The 18509-nt window shown below is 35.1% G+C and overlaps 1 protein-coding gene across 1 annotated transcript; it reads right to left on the bottom strand.

Moving 5' to 3' along the window:
* Window positions 1–4648: 4648 nt before the first annotated feature.
* LOC128557944 (LYR motif-containing protein 4-like) lies at window positions 4649–18465 on the bottom strand. The gene is made up of 3 exons (XM_053546637.1): window positions 18313–18465; window positions 9288–9408; window positions 4649–5010 (listed from the first exon to the last, which is right to left on the bottom strand). The coding sequence occupies exons 1-3, from the start codon at window positions 18393–18395 to the stop codon at window positions 4939–4941; spliced, it is 276 nt and encodes a 91-aa protein (XP_053402612.1). The 5' UTR covers window positions 18396–18465; the 3' UTR covers window positions 4649–4938.
* Window positions 18466–18509: the final 44 nt, after the last annotated feature.

The raw sequence follows: 18509 nt of genomic DNA, 5'->3' as shown, positions 1-18509 counted from the left end.
TCACTATGTCAAATCAAAGAAAAACCTTGTGTATGCGATAGAGGCTGTATTTTTCAATTGATCTTCATGATTTTTGGTCAGAATGATTACCATGATGAAATCTAGGTCAAGTTCGGAAATGGGTCATCCGGACCTAGTTTTTGACTCCAGATGACCCAATATTGAACTCGTCCAAGATTTTACTGAGAGTAACATTCTGACCAAGTTTCATTAAGACTGGGCCAAAATTGTGACCTCTAGAGTGTTAACAGTCAAATTGTTGACGCCGCCGACGACGGACACAGGGTGATCACAAAAGCTCACCTTTGAGCACTTCGTGCTCAGTTGAGCTAACAAAGATTGCCAAAAAACTTTTACTAAGAAACGGGTGAAACACAATATAGGGAACAGTAGTGTTGCACTTGGAGGTGAAAAAATAAGTTCTTAATTTTGGCAAAAAAAGTATTTTTCTACATGGTAGAGTGCTTGAAGTACAAGCAACTTAAGTGGTTTGCTGGTACTTGTATCGGAAATGTAATTTTTAAAGGCTGATAAAATGCATATTTTTGTGGTACGGACACTACAAGTGGTACATTTTGTAAAATAAGCTTCAAATTAAAGATAAACTTGGACTATTTTTACTGTTTTGTAGGACAAACACATGGAAATACATAATGCAAGGCAAAAATAGGACTGGGGAAGGTATAGATACTGAAAAAAGAAACATATTGTTGGATATTACTTTGTTGCTAAAAAACATGTATATTTCAAATCATCTGACATCTTCAATTTCAGTTTTAATGATGAAAACTTAATGAAAAACCAACACAAATTCTGACTTTGTTGAAACAAAATGACTTAGATTAAAAGAGAAAGTGAACAATTTTCAAAAAATCTAAATATTGACGGACACCAGTAATTGGTTACGGACACTACAAAAAAGCCTCAAGAATGGTTTTGCATTAGATTATGTTAAAAACATTAAATCACTCATGAATTATTTGGTTATAACGTTAAAATGATATCTGAATGAAAGTGTATTTAAATTGATATTCTTCAACAAAATATACAACTTGCCAATTAAACCAGTGAAAGAAAAAACAGAACAACAAAATCTGAAACTGTTGTCATGAAATCTTGTAACTTAACAAGCAATATTAAGTTCTCTAGTGATACATTATTATCAATACTTTGTATTCATATCACACAACTAACACTTACACTTTTTTACTCAAGATTGTCACTAACCAGAAAAAAAGAAATTAAGTTTATGGTTATGGACACTACAATATGAATTATCTAACAAAAGTACACATATCTATAATCTTTTGTAACTTTTTTTTTCAAATTTTTCAGATGTCTTGGTTGTTGAAAAGTAGCCCTATTATCAGTCATAGTAGATTCATCTATAAATTCAACAACATTGTCTCTTATCTCCTATGACAGATCCTGTTTGTGCGGACACATAAATTTCTTTCACTCTTTTTCCTTCATCATGTGATTTTGATATTAGTTCTGCTTTCTTAACTAATCTAGTTTTGAGTTACTCTTCTCTACTTCTACTCGCTGTCTCATTTACAATCCTTCTTTCTTTCTCTCTCATTTTTCTTTTAATTTTCACATTGGCTGGATTGAGTTTCTGACTTTCTTGCCATTTAACCTCTTCTAACCTATTCAGCATTTTTGTGCCTTTTAAGTTTCAGCACTGCAGGTGCCTCATCAGATCAAAACTCTATATCTGAATCACAAATGCACAATGAAATCAGACATACTTATAAAGCAATTAAATTGCAATATAAAACTAGATATTATAACCATACGACACAGATGTGCACACATTACACTGCATTGCCCATTCTCTAGAAAGCAAAAATGATCATAACTGCCGCCAGTAAAAATATACTCAGAGAAGATTCCTTCCCTTCATCTGCACATAAGCTTGTTCATCTGTTAAAGTTTGAAGCAAATAAGGCTAAAAGTTTTGAATTGTTGGCAGGGTTTCCCCTATCATACATATTCCATAATAGCAAAATTTATCAAAGGGCCATAACTAAAGTAAAAACAGTCACAGAAAGAATTTCTCCCTTTACGGTCATCTGAACATCAAGCTTGTTCATCTGTGAAAGTCTGAAACAAATCAGACAGGCTACTAGTGTTGGAGGAGTTGGACACATAAAAATGTTTCTCTATATTCCTTATGATTATAACAGAAATTATCAAAGGGCCATAACAGTTACTGTAGTAAATAGTCACAGAAAAAAATTGTCGCTTTATTGTAATATACACATCTTGAGCTCGTTCATCTGTGAAAATTTGAATCAAATCAGGTATTAGTGTGGGAGGGTTGGACACACAAGATTTTTTAGATATATTCTATATTTCTATGTAAAAATATCATGTATCATAACTGTGGTTAAAATAGTCACTGAGAAATTCCTTATTTTATGGTTATCTACACATCAAGGTTGTTCATCTATGAAAGTTTGAAGCAGAGAAATCTAATGGCGGGAGGAGTTGGACACACAAGATTTTGAATGCACTGACGGACGTACATACATAGAGCAGCAACACTATATGCCCATCACATAAATATAAAATCTCATCTAAATGAATATACATGTACCTGTCATCACATGGTTTGTACTAGTACTTCTTGAAGAGATTTTGCTTTCATTTGCAAGTTTTTAGTATTACTTTTAATCATAAATCACTTGTAAAGATTTATTCACTTGAACTGTAAGATGTATAATAATTTAAACAGAAATTTCAGTAATACTGAATGTTTTTTACATTGTTTTAATTTCTGTAGTGTCCGTAACCAGATAACACTGCCCCTCTGAAACATTTTGAAAAGAAACATTATTGTAAGCTACATGAACTTGAATTATCTTAACAATGATGCTCTTGAAGAAATTTGTCTAAGTGAATAACTGTTAATTATCATTATCACATCTTACATTTTTAATATAATCTGTGCAATTTAGATGATAAACATGATTTTTAGCACTTTTGAACTGTATCTATATTTTTATATCTGAAAATATTTGTCAACAAATACATAAATTTGTTTTTTTCTCAATATTAATAACTTTGAAATGATAATTTTTCATTTTTCTGTAAAAGATGCAAGTTTTAAAATTTTCAGCTCTGGTTACGGACACTACAGTTTCAAGTAGCATTATTAAATAGACAAAATTTACCTTTTGTAGTGAATTTTAATAGACTTTATTAAATTTGTCATCCGTGAACCTTCCAAATTGAAAAAAAGTGGTGATCCTTTCTCTCTCATCGCTTCAATGTTTGCTATTACATCTTTCAATTTCATGCTGCAGCAACAGAAAATGATGCTGTATATAAAGATGCCGCAATAAGGGTTTTCCAATGTGGTTGCAACATCAACAAGTTGATGAAAAATAAGTTGATTAATTAACTTGTGAAATCAGTTATTACTTTCATAAGAATAGCTATAAACAAATTTAAAAAATGTTTATTTACACCATTGAAGAAGGTTACGGACACTACAGTGTTTTTGTAGTGTCCGTAACCATATTAGTGGTGCTACAGCAAAAATGTAGTTATCAATAAGGAAATAGCATAAAAATTTAATGTCAACAGTTAAATTTGATAAGAAAAAATCAATAAAGACTCTCATTATATCTTACAAATCTATAAAATACAGTTGGTTACGGACTCTACATATTTTCATAAAAACCTGATTTTCAATTTTAAAAATTCATACAAATAAATTTCAGAAAATACATGATTTTGATTTTTTTTTCTTTAAGTACTATTACAACAGACAAATGATTCTGGACCAAAATATTAAAGAAAAAATAATGTTAACATTGCAATTAATCATTATAACAAAAGGAAGGAATTCAGTGAAAAACTGCATAAACATCTTACCCATTTCACATTTTTCTCAACAGCTTCAACAATTTTCATCCGATCATGATAAATCAACACCAAAATATCCTTAAAAAATTGTCTTTATGCTGATAACACAAATTTACATAGAAATATATAATATCATACCATTATTTTTTTGAAAAATATGGAAAATTTAAGTGCAACAACATAACGCTTCAAAATGACTTTTTCTAGATGCGTTTTTTGCCACTGCTTGAAAACTATTTGAGCTAGATCAATAAAATTTGGCACAGAACTTCTTCATATTTAGTGTTATGAAGTGTAAATGTTAAATTGCACTCAAGGGTTAGGAAATTGTTGAAAACCATGTATAACAATGCAATATTCTAAATGCTCCCTATATTGTGTTTCACCCGAAAGCTCACGCCAACGCCTTCACCGATGCCGAAGCCTGGGCGAGTAGAATAGCACCCCTATTTTTCCGAATAGTGGAGCTAAAAAGGGGGTATAATACTAAATGTTAGCAAAGGTCAAAACTAATCAACAACTATATGAGGTTTGATAATTCTAGCTAAAATTACTTTTCTTAATTTTATATAATATGTACTTCCAATTACAGTTAGGTGGCTACTCCTTGGTTCTGTCTATTTTTTGCCATGTAAAAGAAATCTAGCTACTGTTTTCTATTGTTTTCACAAGCCACATAATTATCCAATTGTATGTGCAGAAACCGACAGGTTTTAGTATAACAAATAAGTCAAATTTCTTTAAGGACAGATTGTGTTAAACTATAACAATGTCAGAAGAACTGTTTAATAAAGATCCACAACAGTAGTGATTAAATAACAACAAGTAAAACTTGATTTTACATCGAAGCTGACACATGACAAAATCCAAATCTGATCTCAATATTTCCATCACTTCATCTGCAGCACCATACTCTCTTATGGTATTTATAACAACAGTCATTGAATTAACAAAAATTGTAACACAATGTTTCTCTTTGGTATCACTCTACATTTTGAATAAACTTAAATATCATTGGCAGAACTTATTTATTTTATGAATTTGAGCTAAGGAATATGTACATCAAGACTTCTTCATATACTCTGGATTTTCAATGATCAAATGTCCCTCGCCATACATCTGTCCTATCAAAACCTGAAATACAGTAAGTTGTATCTACTATAAAATATTTAAAGTTTGTTTGCAATGTGCAATAAAATCTCATGGTTTCTACCAAAATGGCTCTTCATTTGTGAATACAAAAACTGTTTTTTTTATTTATTCATTATTTGATTTCATGAATTGACAGTCCACAAAATTATAATATCACAACGGATATTGCTGTAAATAAATCAATATCATATAGAAGTTGAAATTATAAAAACATGGTACCGAGTGATGTAAGTTATATTTCTTTCTACATGTATTTCAAATCAAATGTTTATTAACATAGTACTTTTTGTATATCTTAGGATCTGAAAAAAAAAAATACCTTACAACTCTCTGAATCACAATGATTTTACTTTTTATTAAACATAACTAATTAACAATTGACATTTTAGAGATAAACTAGATGTGTGGTCATAGGACATTCATGCTCCCCCTCCACCCCCACCCCTCCCCCCTCACACACACATACACTCCTGCTCCTCCCTGTAACTGTACATGGTTTTATTTATTACTCTTGGTGAAATATTTTTTAAGGTAAGTGCAACATACGCATTTTTAACTAAGTCAAAGACCATACTTCTGATCAGGCTGAGTGAAACAGAACACCAGGTATCCTACACATGCTATATAACAACCCTCTAATGTTTTAGGTCAAATTCTTTTTGAGATACAAGTGATACAAACTTTTGTGCCCTTACGCATATTTTGGACTAAGTCTGTGAAGGCCCATATCTCTGGTCTTGCAGAGTGGAAACCAAAACAAAACTCTGGTGCACAAATTTACATGCACAATAATATTCCTAAAGGTTTAATGACACCAGGTCAAACATTTTTTAAGATATATGCAACATAAATTCCCACCATAATTCTGGTCTGGCTGACTGAAATCCCAACAGAAACTCAGGTGCACAACTTCAAATGTAACAAGAGCTCCTTGAACACGAAATGCCCCCCTTGATGCATTCAGTAATTGCACAATTTGTATGTTTGTTTTGGGTTTAACGCCGTTTTTCAACAGTATTTCAGTCATGTAACGGCGGGCAGTTAACCTAACCAGTGTTCTGGATTCTGTACCAGTACAAACCTGTTCTCCGCAAGTAACTGCCAACTTCCCCACATGAATCAGAGGTGGAGGACTAATGATTTCAGACACAATGTCGTTTATCAAATAGTCACGGAGAACATACGCCCCGCCCGAGGATCGAACTCACGACCCCGCGATTTGTAGACCGACGCTCTACCTACTGAGCTAAGCGGGCGGGTCAGTAATTGCACAAGGAACAGAAATTATATGCTCACTGTAAACAAAAGTTCTACTGTTCTGGTTCAATCTTACCTTGACCTTTAACCTATTAACCTAACGAGAGATCACAGTGATCTTGGCGCCCACCACTGAGCCATTTCTGAATGTTCCAAATTTTAAGGTCTCAAGGTCAAAATCAAGGTCAAATTTCACTTCAGTACAAAACACTGTGCATGTGGTCCAAATTTTACAGCTGTGGCTTGAGAAATGTGAAAGAAGGTCACTAGGTCAATCTCGAGATCAAAGTTCATTTCGGTACACAGAACTATGCATGTGGTTCAAATTTGAAGGCTGTAGCTTGAGAAATGTGAAAGTAGGTCACTAGATTGAAATCAAGGTCAAATTTTATTTCTGAAAACAAAACTATGCATGTGGTCCAAATTTGAAGCCTGTACCTTCAGAAATGTGAAAGTAGGTCACTAGGTCAATCTCAAGATCAAAATTCATTTCAGTACACAAAAAAAATAGGTTAATAGGTTAAAGGTTTTTGGTTCACAAACCTATGCATGTGGTCCAAATTTGAAGGCTGTAGCTTGAGAAATGTGAAAGTAGGTCACTAGGTCAATAACAAGGTCAAAGTTTGTTTTTGGTTCACAAACCTATGCATGTGGTCCAAATTTGAAGGCTGTAGCTACAGAAATGTGAAAGTAGGTCACTAGGTCAAGATCAAGGTCAACTCGTGTCAAGGTTCATCTTGCCACTGAAAACTATACATGTGGTCCAAATTTGAATGATGTAGGTTATGGACATGCAGATTTTAAGTTTTTCCCTATGTAAGTCTATATGAACCATGTGACCCCCGGGGCGGGGCCATATTTGACCCTAGAGGGATAATTTGAACAAACTAGGTAGAGAACCACAAGATGATGCTACATTACAAATATCAATGCCCTAGTCTTTGTGGTTTGGACAAGAAGATTTTCAAAGTTTTTCCCTCTGTAAGTCTATGTAAACCATCTGACTCCCTGGGCGGGCCATATTTGACCCTAGGAGAATAATTTGAACAATCTTAGTAGAGGACCACTAGATGATGTCATATACAAAATATCAAAGTCCTAGGCCCTGTGGTTTTGGACAAGAGGTTTTTCAAAGTTTTTTCCTAATTAAGTCTATATAAACCATGTGACCCCTGGGGTGGGGCCATATTTGACCCCTGGGAAATAATCTGAACAATCTTGGTAGAGGACCACTAGATTTTGCTACATACCAAATATAAAAGCCGTAGGCCCTGTTGTTTTGGACAAGAAGATCAGAAACCGTTTAACTGTTCCTGGCCAATGTGACCTTGACCTTTGACCTAATGACCTCAAAATCAATAGGGGTTATCTGCTGGTCATGACCAACCTCACTATCAATTTTCCTAACACTAGGCCCAAGTGTTCTCGAGTTATTGCCTGGAAACCATTTAACTGTTCCTGGTCACTGTGACCTTGATCTTTGATATACTGACCTCAAAATCAATAGGGCCCATCTGTTGGTCATGACCAACCTCCCTATGAACTTTAATGACCCTAGACCTAAGCGTTCTTGAGTTATCATACGGAAACCATTTAACTGTTCAGGGTCACTGTGACCTTGACCTTTGACAAACTGACCTTAAAATCAATAGGGGTCATCTGCTGGTCATGACCAACCTCCCTATCAACTTCCATGATCCTAAGCCAAGTGGTATTGAGTTATCATCCAGAAACCGTTTTACTATTCAGGGTCACTGTGACCTTGACCTTTGACATACAGATCTCAAAATTATTAGGGGTCATCTGCTGGTGATGACCAACCTTCCTATCAACTTTCATGATCCTAGGCCCAAGCGTTCTTGAGTTATCATCCAGAAACGGATTGGTCTACATTCCAACCGACCTAACGACATCTGCAAAACAATATACCCCTCCTTCTTCGAAGAGGGCATAATGAAAGAGCTCGTAGAACACGAAATGGTCCTCTTGATGCATTCAGTAATTGTACAAGGAACAGAAATCATTTGGTCACCGTACACAAAAGTTCTACTTTTCTGGGTCAATGTGACCTTTGACCTATTGACCTCAAAATCAATAGGAGGCGTCTGCTGATCATGATCAACCTCCCTAATAAGTTTCCTGATCCTATGCCTAGCATTCTCAAGTTATCATCTGGAAATGGTTTAACTGTTCTGGGTCACTGTGACCTTGACATCTGGCCTACTGACCTCAAAATCAACAGGGGTCAGATCTACTGGTCATGATTCATCTCCCTATCAACTTTCATGATCCTAGGCCCAAGTGTTTTTGAGTTATCATCCAGAAACCGTTTGTTATGGGTCACCACGACCTTGACCTTTGACCTCAAAATCAATAGGGGTCACCTGCTGCTCAAGACCAACCTCCCTATCAATGTTCATAATCCTGGGCCCAAGCGTTCTCGAGTTATCATCTGAAAACCGTTTAACTGTTTGTGGTCACTGTGATCTTGACCTTTGACCTACTGAAAATCAATAGGGGTCATGTGCTGGTTATGGCCAACCTTCCTATCAACTTTCATGATCCTTGGCCAAAGCCTTCTAGAGTTATCATCCGGAAACAGATTGGTCTACATACCGACCAACCAACATCTGCAAATTAATACACCCCTCTTTGTTCCAAGGGGGACATAATTACAATCCTATAATGTTTTATGACTCTCAAGTCAAATACATTTTTAGATGCAGGCAACACAAACTTTTGCACCATTTTATGCATATTTTTGACAAAGTCAAGGGCCGTAACTCTGGTGTGGCTCTGTGAAATCAATTAAAACACCTGGTGCACAACTTCACATGCCGAATAAAAATCCTGTGAGGTTTGATGAATTATGGTCAATATTTTTTTAGATATTCATGACACAAATTCATAGAGATGGAAAAGGGCAACTCATAGATCCTCCGCCACAATACATTCATAAATATGGAGGCAAGCTTTTATAGGCTGAAATATAAAATCTGTACCTGTCTCTTTGTAATATCTAGATTTTCTTGTGCTTTACCCAGCAGAGCTAATACTTGTTGCTGATCTGTCACTTCTTTATTAGCACGGAACTCATAGCGTGTTTTCTCAAGTGCATACATTCTGAAAAATCAAAAGCAAAAGTCATACCAAAATATCATTTTTGTATTACTGCGAAGACATTTAATTTTGTGGGTTTGAAATTAAGTGGTTTCACCAAAACTGACTATTACATATGGATATGACAGTACAATAGCCTCTGCCATAAAATAATCCATTGTTTGTGCAGAGTATTCTGTAGAGGTAGAAGCATAATGGTGATTCTTTGACAGCACAATAGAGAAAATACATTAGCACAGAGTCCATCACCAAAAATGGAAACACTATGAACAGAGACCTGAGACATGCATGTCCTATGACTGAAAGGTAAAGGGACTGCCAAGCAAGGGAGCAACCGGTACAATTTTTCAGGTCTTTGTACGACACAGTTCCAACCTTGACCTTCCACACTCAAAGCTGATACTCTAACATTGAGCAGCATGTACAGTCAACTTTTCCCCCAGACAACTCCCCCCAATTTTGGTCATTTTTGGTCCTCCTTTTCCTGGCCCCCACTTTTCATACCCCGTCTTTATATAACACGGCAATTTTCAAACCTTGACCTTCCACACTCAAAGCTGAAAACTCTAACATTGAGCAGAATGTACAGTCAACTTTTCCCCCAGACAACTCCCCTCAATTTTGGTCATGTTAAAAGACTGAAAGACTTTGCTCCCTCTTTAATTGGTGCACATTGTGCTGCTCATCCTTGTTCTCTAGCTACTTCCCAAGCTACAAAATCTATCCCTGAACTGGAATCATACAGTAGAACAGTCACAAATATATTCTACTACTTCTCCAATTCTGCCTTGAGGTCCAATAAATTATCAGAAATTCAGTCTCTGCTAAATCTGCCATCCCTGAAGTTTGCCAACATCCATTCAGTCAGATGGCTTTCACTTCAGAATGTTGTTGAAGTTTTGTACTGCTCGTATCCTGCATTAGTTGTAACACTTGAACATGAAGCTGTAACCAACAGTGTAGCAAAAGGACTATTAAACGAAGTTGTACAGTACAAGTTTATAGGTTTTACACACTTGTTGATGGACATATTACCTTTCAATGGAAGACTAAGTAAGACATTTCAAACCAGTGCACTTGATTTCAGCAGAATAAGCCCAGCTGTGTCTGCTACTTGTGAGGCCTTGGAAGACCTATTGGAGGCTGAAGGTGTTTACAGGGATAAACTGTTAGACTTTGTGAGCTCAGAAGAAGACAATACAAAATATGTGTATGTAAGACCTTTGTCAGAAACAAGGCTTCTGTAGCTAAAGAAAATGTATCAGACAAGAGATCACAGAGTGATCTTGGCGCCCACCAATGTGCCATTTTTGAGTGTTCCAAATTTCAAGACTTATTGACTAGCTCAAGGTCAAATTTCATTTCCGTACACAACACTGTGCATGTGGTCCAAATTTGAAAACTGTAGCTTGAGAAATGTGAAAGTAGGTCACTAGATCAATTTCAAGGACAAAGTTCTTTGTACACAAAACTATGCATGTGTATCAAGTTTGAAGGTTGTAGTTTGAGAAATTTGAAAGTAGGTCACTAGGTCAAAATTAAGGTCAAAGTTTATTTCGGTACACAAAAGTACGCAAGTGGTCCAGATTTGAAGGCTGTAGCTTGAAAAATGTGAAAGTAGGTCACTAGGTCAAAATTAAGGTCAAATTTCATTTCAGAACACAAATCTATGCAAGTGATCCAAATTTGAAGCCTGTACCTTCAAAAATGTTAGGGTAGGTCACTAGGTCAATATCAAGGTCAAAGTTTGTTTTGGTACACAAAACTATGCATGTGGTCCAAATTTGACGGCTGTAGCTTGAGAAATGTGAAAGTAGGTCACTAGGTCAAAATCAAGGTCAAATTTCATTTCGGAACACAAAACGATGCATGTGGTCCAAATTTGAAGCCTTTACCTTCAAAAATGTGAAAGTAGGTCACTAGGTCAATGTCAAGGTCAAAGTTTTTTTTGGTGCACAAAACTATGTATGTGGTCCAAATTTGAAGGCTGTAGCTACAGAAATGTGAAAGTAGGTCACTAGGTGAAAATCAAGGTCAACTCATGTCAAGGTTCATCTTGCCACTCAAAACCATACATGTGGTCCAAATTTGAATGTTGTAGGTTATTGACAAAAAGATTTTAAAAGCTTTTCCCTATATAAGTCTATATGAACCATGTGACCCCCGGGGCGGGGCCATATTTGACCCTAGGGGAATAATTTAAACAAACTTGGTAGAGAACCACTAGATAATGCTACATTACAAATATCAAAGCCCTAGGCTTTATGGTTTGGACAAGAAGATTTTCAAGGTTTTTCCCTATAAGTCTATGTAAATCATGTGACCCCCGGGTGGGGCCATATTTGACCCTAGGTGGATAATTTGAACAATCTTAGTAGAAGACCACTAGATGATGTCACATACAAAATATCAAAGCCCTAGGCCCTGTGGTTTTGGACAAGAGGTTTTTCAAAGTTTTTCCCCAAAAAGTCTATATAAACCATGTGACCACCGGGGCGGGGCCATATTAGACCCCAGGGAAATAATTTGAATCATCTTGGGAGAGGACCACTAGATGATGCTTCATACTAAATATCAAAGCCCTAGGCCCAGTGGTTTTGGACAAGAAGATTTTCAAAGTTTTTCCCTATATAAATCTATAGAAATTATAGAAATAAACAAAGGGCAATAACTCACTAAACAAGAGATCACAGAGTGATCTTGGCGCCCACCAATGTGCCATTTTTGAGTGTTCCAAATTTCATGACTTATTGACTAGCTCAAGGTCAAATTTCATGTCCGTACACAACACTGTGCATGTGGTCCAAATTCGAAAGCTGTAGCTTGAGAAATGTGAAAGTAGGTCACTAGATCAATTTCAAGGACAAAGTTCTTTGGACACAAAACTATGCATGTGCATCAAGTTTGAAGGCTGTAGTTTGAGAAATTTAATAGTAGGTCACTAGGTCAATCTTAAGGTCAAAGTTTATTTCGGTACACAAAACTATGCAAGTGGTCCAAATTTGAAGGCTATAGCTCGAGAAATGTGAAAGTAGGTCACTAGGTCAAAATCAAGGTCAAATTACACTTCAGAACACAAATCTATGCATGTGGTCCAAATTTAAAGCCTGTACCTTCAAAAATGTGAAAGTAGGTCACTAGGTCAATGTCAAGGTCAAAGTTTGTTTCGGTACACAATCCTATGCATGTGGTCTAAATTTGAAGCCTGTAGCTACAGAAATGTGAAAGTAGGTCACTAGGTCAATCTTAAGGTCAAAGTTCATTTCGGTACACAAAACTATGCAAGTGGTCCAAATTTGAAGGCTGTAGCTCGAGAAATGTGAAAGTAGGTCACTAGGTCAAAATCAATGTCAAATTTATTTCGGAACACAGAACTATGCATGTGGTCCAAATTTGAAGCCTGTACCTTCAAAAATGTGAAAGTAGGTCACTAGGTCAATGTAAAGGTCAAATTTTGTTTCGGTACACAAAACTATGCATGTGGTCCAAATTTGAAGGCTGTAGCTTGAGAAATGTGAAAGTAGGTCACTAGGTCAAAATCAAGGTCAAATTTCATTTCGGAACACGAAACTATGCATGTGGTCCAAATTTGAAGCCTGTACCTTCAAAAATGTGAAAGTAGGTCACTAGGTCAACTGAATAAGTCCAATTACACAACTATACATAACAGGTCTCACATTGAACTGCTTTGAGAATGTTATAAACTGTTAAATGACATTACTTGAGCTTCAACATGTTTATTGAATGTAACATGAGTGATTATTGTTCAGTATATATATTAAATACATTAAATACAAAAACATACATGTATTCTTTGTATTGTGTTACACATTATTTATTATGATAACAGTTTATTTTGCTTATAGTCATGAATATAAATAGTAAGAAAATACTGGAGACGTGAGATGCGATTCAGTACCCACAAAATGCACCAGAACTCGCCATTTATGATCCTGATTTTTTTCAAATTTTCCGAGGGAGACCCCCGTTCCCCCTTATGGGAAGGGGTACCCCCCTCCCGTACCTACCCTTTTCGCGGCTCCAATATCAAATACCTTCCGACGCCCCTGATAACTCATCATTTTTTAAAAAAAATATCAGATGAGCTAAAAATGTGTCATGTTTATCAACTTTTGGGAAAGAGGAAATATTGAAATTGGCAAAGCATTTTGATGTTGACCCTGTTAAATTGAGATCAGAGTATGTTACCTATAATAGACTTGTCATTGGAAGTTATAAAGACTTGAACTTGCATGAGGTTTGCTTAAAAGTCACAAAAGATCATGAGTCCATGTTACCCACTATATATACATGCCTTAAAATGTGTTGCGTGATTCCTGTAAGCAGTGTTACATGTGAGCGTGGGTTTTCAACCCAAAACAGAATTAAGTCCAGACTGCGCACAAACCTGAACAATGAAACTTTGAACAGGTTGATGAGAGTTTGAGAGGAAGGGCCACCTTTGAAAGACTTCAATATAGATAAAGCTGTCCTCCTATGGAGGAAGAAATCCAGGAAATGCTAAGTACTGGTTGCTTGATGACAGATCAGACCTATGTATTGTGTAGTACTGGTTGCTTGATGTTAGATATATTGTGTACTACCGCTTGCTTGATGATACAAGATGTATTGTGTTATGGTTTCAATGATTTATGCACTGTTATCAATGATTTATGCACTATTGAAACATTGTATTGTCTTTATCTATATATCAGAAATAGATATTTTTAAAAATAAAGTTGAATAAACAATGTCATTGTTATTTAAGGCATCGCCACAGTCACAACTCAATATCAGTTCATATTTTAAGGCAGAGTATTTTTCTCTTGAAAATTGCACTAAAGCCTTAACAGCCGGTCAAATTATCATCAACATAGAAGCATATGATGATTTATAGTACATATGCCGCTTGTAAAATGTTTGAGTCTCGTTTAGATCGAAAGTTTACCCCAAAATATTGAAATCTTATGTGCAGTCAAACTCCAATATAAAAAATATTACAAAGACAAAATTTAGTTCATTTTAAAGTACAATATGTATGCTGCAAACTCTTATGGATTTTTGTCAAAATTGTTCCTGGTTATTGCATTAGACACAAAAAGACAACCCCGTGTAAATTTAATTTAAAATGTTGTTTGTACATGCATTACTGACCACAGCTATCTAGGTAAACCTACCGTATACACAAAAGGTCCTATAATATCACCTGTTTATATACGTGTAAATTATGTGTGAAAAGATAACACAAATTTGATAAATTTATGATGTTGGGATTTTTCTGTATAATTCAGTAATCAGGTAAAATTTCAAAATAATTTCTTAAGACTTTGTTCTTTACGGTCTGCTTTACAATTGGCTGTAATCATCTTTTAAATGTATTGAATATTATCGAGTTTGACTGCATGTAAAATTGCAAAATTTTGTCATTTTGGCCGGAGAAAAATGTCGAATAAAGGCATAATACAGGTAGTGAAATGCACATCCTTTTACTTGCATATGTTCACATAGATATTTAGAACATAATTATGACAAAATTATTGACTTTATTGTTACCACTTAGTCATCTTTTTTTCTATGAAAATTTGCTATAAGATTTTGAGTCAAATGGCTGCCACTGTGGCGATGCCTTAAAGTATGTAAGCAATGTCGTGCTCACGTCTGCTAAACTTCTCTCTAAATTTCAAAACTGCTCCCTATTTTCCCTGGAGGGAGAAGTCACTTCTCCCTAAATTTCCAGGCTAAGGTAGTCCCTGGTACATGTACCAGAAAACATTCCCAACAGATTGTACTGTGATTTATCTTCCATTGTTTTGGTCCTTCAAAGTTTTGGCGTTTAGATTGCCCCATCATAAATATAAAACAATCTGAACGTCGAATGATTTTGACTACGGTAAAACAAGATCTCATTCAGTTCCCACGTGATGTTGGTGAGATTTGCTCATATGCCTTTCAAGTTGCCGATCTATTTATTTTCATAGATCTTTGGTCCATGTCATTCTGAAGGCAGTGGCTACGATCACGGTACCATAATCCTAGCCTCAGATTCTAGACTAGGATTACGGAAGTTCCGTATTCCTAGACAACCCTTTGAAGATAGGCTAGGATTACGAAAGTATTTAAGAGGCATCAAGGAATGCATGTTAGGACATGCATAAATGATGTTGTAAACTTACTTATTTCACTTACTATAGCTTTTTTTCATGGCTTTCTTATCATTTCTTGTTATTGATATCAGCCATTTTGGATTACTGGTACTGATGATAAACTCGGACAGAAAATGATGTTTTTTACCTGTCACTTTTTTATTTCTGCAAATTGTTACCAACGGTTGGTATCAAAATAAAGCTTAGCTCTTACTGAATAATTGACATAATTTAAATTTATATTTAGCAAGCAAACTCACAAGAAGCGAGGCCCTGAAAGGGGTACGTAAAATGGGGACTGTGCGAACGTTGACTATGATAAATTCGGCCACTTTGTCATTTAAAAAAAATCTTCATAGTATTATAGTGAAACTTTCCCAAAAATGATGCAACAGTCATTCCCGATCAAGTAATGAAAATGGTTGCTATTAGACGGCATGTTCAATTATATAAACAAGAGGGCCATGAAGGTCCTGTATCGCTCACCTGACCTACTGACCTAAAGATCATCAAGATTAACATTCTGACCAAGTTTCATAAAGATATGCTCATAAATGTGATCTTAAAGTGTTAACTAGCTTTTCTTTTATTTGACCCGGTTCCCTAGTTTTTGACCCCACAAGACTCAGATTCAAACTTGACCTAAAGATCATCAAGATTAACATTCTGACTAAGTTTCATGAAGATACAGTCATAAATGTGGCCTCTAGAGTGTTAACAAGCTTTTCTTTGATTTGACCTAGTGACCTAGTTTTTGACCCCACCCGACCCAGATTTGGACTTGATATACAGATCATCAAGATCAACATTCTGACCAAGTTTCATTAAAATATGGTCATAAATGTGGCCTCTACAGTGTTGACTAGCTTTTCCTTTGATTTGACTTGTTGACCTAGTTTTTGATCCTACATGACCCAGATTCAAACTGGACCTTGAGACAATCAAGATTAACATTCTTGTCCAAGATTTTATTGAGAGTAACATTCTGACAAAGTTTCATTAAGATTGGGCCAAAATTGTGACCTCTCGAGTGTTAACAAGCTTTTCCTTTGATTTGACCTAGTGACCTAGTTTTTGACCCCAGATGACCCAATATTGAACTCGTCCAAGATTTTATTGAGGGTAACATTTTGACCAAGTTTCATTAAGATTGGGCCAAAATTGTGACCTTTAGAGTGTTAACAAGCTTTCCTTTTGATTTGACCTGGTGACCTAGTTTCTGATCCCAGATGACCCAATATCGAACTTGTCCAAGATTTTATTGAGGATGACATTCTGACCAAGTTTCATTACGATTGGGCTAAAATTGTGACCTCTAGAGTGTTAACAGTCAAATTGTTGACGACGACGGACGACGACGAACACAGGGCGATCAGAAAAGCTCACCTTTGAGCACTATGTGCTCAGGTGAGCTAAAAACCAATTGCAATTGAATAATTTGAAAGTGGTCGACTTTATCATCTGTTCGAGTTTATCATCAGTACCAGTAGTATAATCTTTTTAAAAACGATATATTAATGGTGGCGCGTGGAAATATTATAGAAAGATGAGGGTCAAAATTTCAATACTTCAAATTTTATGAGTTGTTTATACTAAATATATTATCTTTTTTTTGTATTCTTTCTCTTTATGATTTTGACGCGCAAAACGTCTACGTTCCCGCAAGGGGTTTGACAGGCTGGTAGCATTGCCCGATCGGGCTTTCGACATAAAAACTAATTTCATTTTTGAGAGATGAGCATAATTTTGTTTGTTTTTGATTTTCATAAGATCAGTCAAGGTTTAGATTAATTAAAGTTTGATATACTACAGGTTAGCCAGTTAATCCATTTATATTTTAACACTTATTCCTGTCAAATCACAACACCTATGAAGAGTTTAAAATATTGACTATTTCTGTCAATTAAAAGGTGTTGATTAAACACAACACCTATGAAGACTTGAAAATATTGACCTACAATGAAATGAATGACTTTCAAATTGTAATATTAGTTTATTTATTTATTTCAGTCTCATCAGCATACATAAATAACATCACAGTACATATATATGTATTACATATAATAACATTAAACATATCGAATGTTGCCACTAAATACGGAGTTACCTGAGACTATTATATCTTGCTGAATATATAAAAATATATCATAAAAATAAATTCCACTTCATATTGCACTTTATAAATACATGTAGTAAATACCCATATTACATATTATCACAATTGGGCTGCCATTATTATACTAAAGGATAAACATATACCCTCTGTTATTCTATCCCCTATATAATATTTACATCTACTATTGTAATCTAAATCTACTCATATATTTCATTATTAGATTACATAATTAAAACTTGAATCCATTTGAATAACATAGAAAAAACATTAATCATTAAGAAATCTCAACAAATTGACATTTAAAAAGATCAATTGATTAAGTTGACTACATGTACATGTATGTTACCCTAAATTCAGTGTACATTTTATAGAATTATGGTCCATAAAGTAACAAATTATCTTCATAAATGCTGTAACAACCTATACAAAATATATAAAAAAGATTTCAAACATCAAACAACAAAATATTTCACGATATTTTCAGTATATTAAAAATTGGGGGTGAAAAGTCTAGGGTTTGTAAAATTGGGGGTGAAAAGTCTTGGGAGGAAATGTCTTGGGGGTGAAATGTCTAGGGGAGGAAAAGGCTTGGGGGTGAAACGTCTGGAATTCGTCAAATACGATCTAACAACTTTATGTAAAAATTACCTAAAATTGTAAGAATTAAACTTCTTGCATTCCCGTATTAGCCTCCTGTAGAGACTAAGAGTCTGCGCTCGTGTACTTGACATACTCGGAGATTTGTATTTAAACACCGCTTTTACGACATTAAATAATTAAAACATATTAAGATTGTAAAGGCATTTACAAAAAACTGTTGCTCTTTTATATTATTGTATTAGTTG

This window comes from Mercenaria mercenaria, chromosome 6, assembly GCF_021730395.1.
Source record: "Mercenaria mercenaria strain notata chromosome 6, MADL_Memer_1, whole genome shotgun sequence".
NCBI classification, from domain to species: Eukaryota; Metazoa; Mollusca; class Bivalvia; order Venerida; family Veneridae; genus Mercenaria; species Mercenaria mercenaria.
Note: the sequence above shows the minus strand (reverse complement) of the source record. Positions and strands in the feature narration are given on the sequence as shown.

Bases quoted from the DNA above. Each gene is read 5' to 3' on its own strand.
- LOC128557944 (XM_053546637.1), bottom strand. From the start codon at position 18,395: ATGTCAAGTACACGAGCGCAGACTCTTAGTCTCTACAGGAGGCTAATA. The intron at 9,409-18,312 runs GTAATTTTTACA...TTGATTTTTCAG, and splicing joins TTTAATTCTTACAATTTTAG to AATGTATGCACTTGAGAAAA. The intron at 5,011-9,287 runs GTACAGATTTTA...ACTGTATTTCAG, and splicing joins TAGATATTACAAAGAGACAG to GTTTTGATAGGACAGATGTA.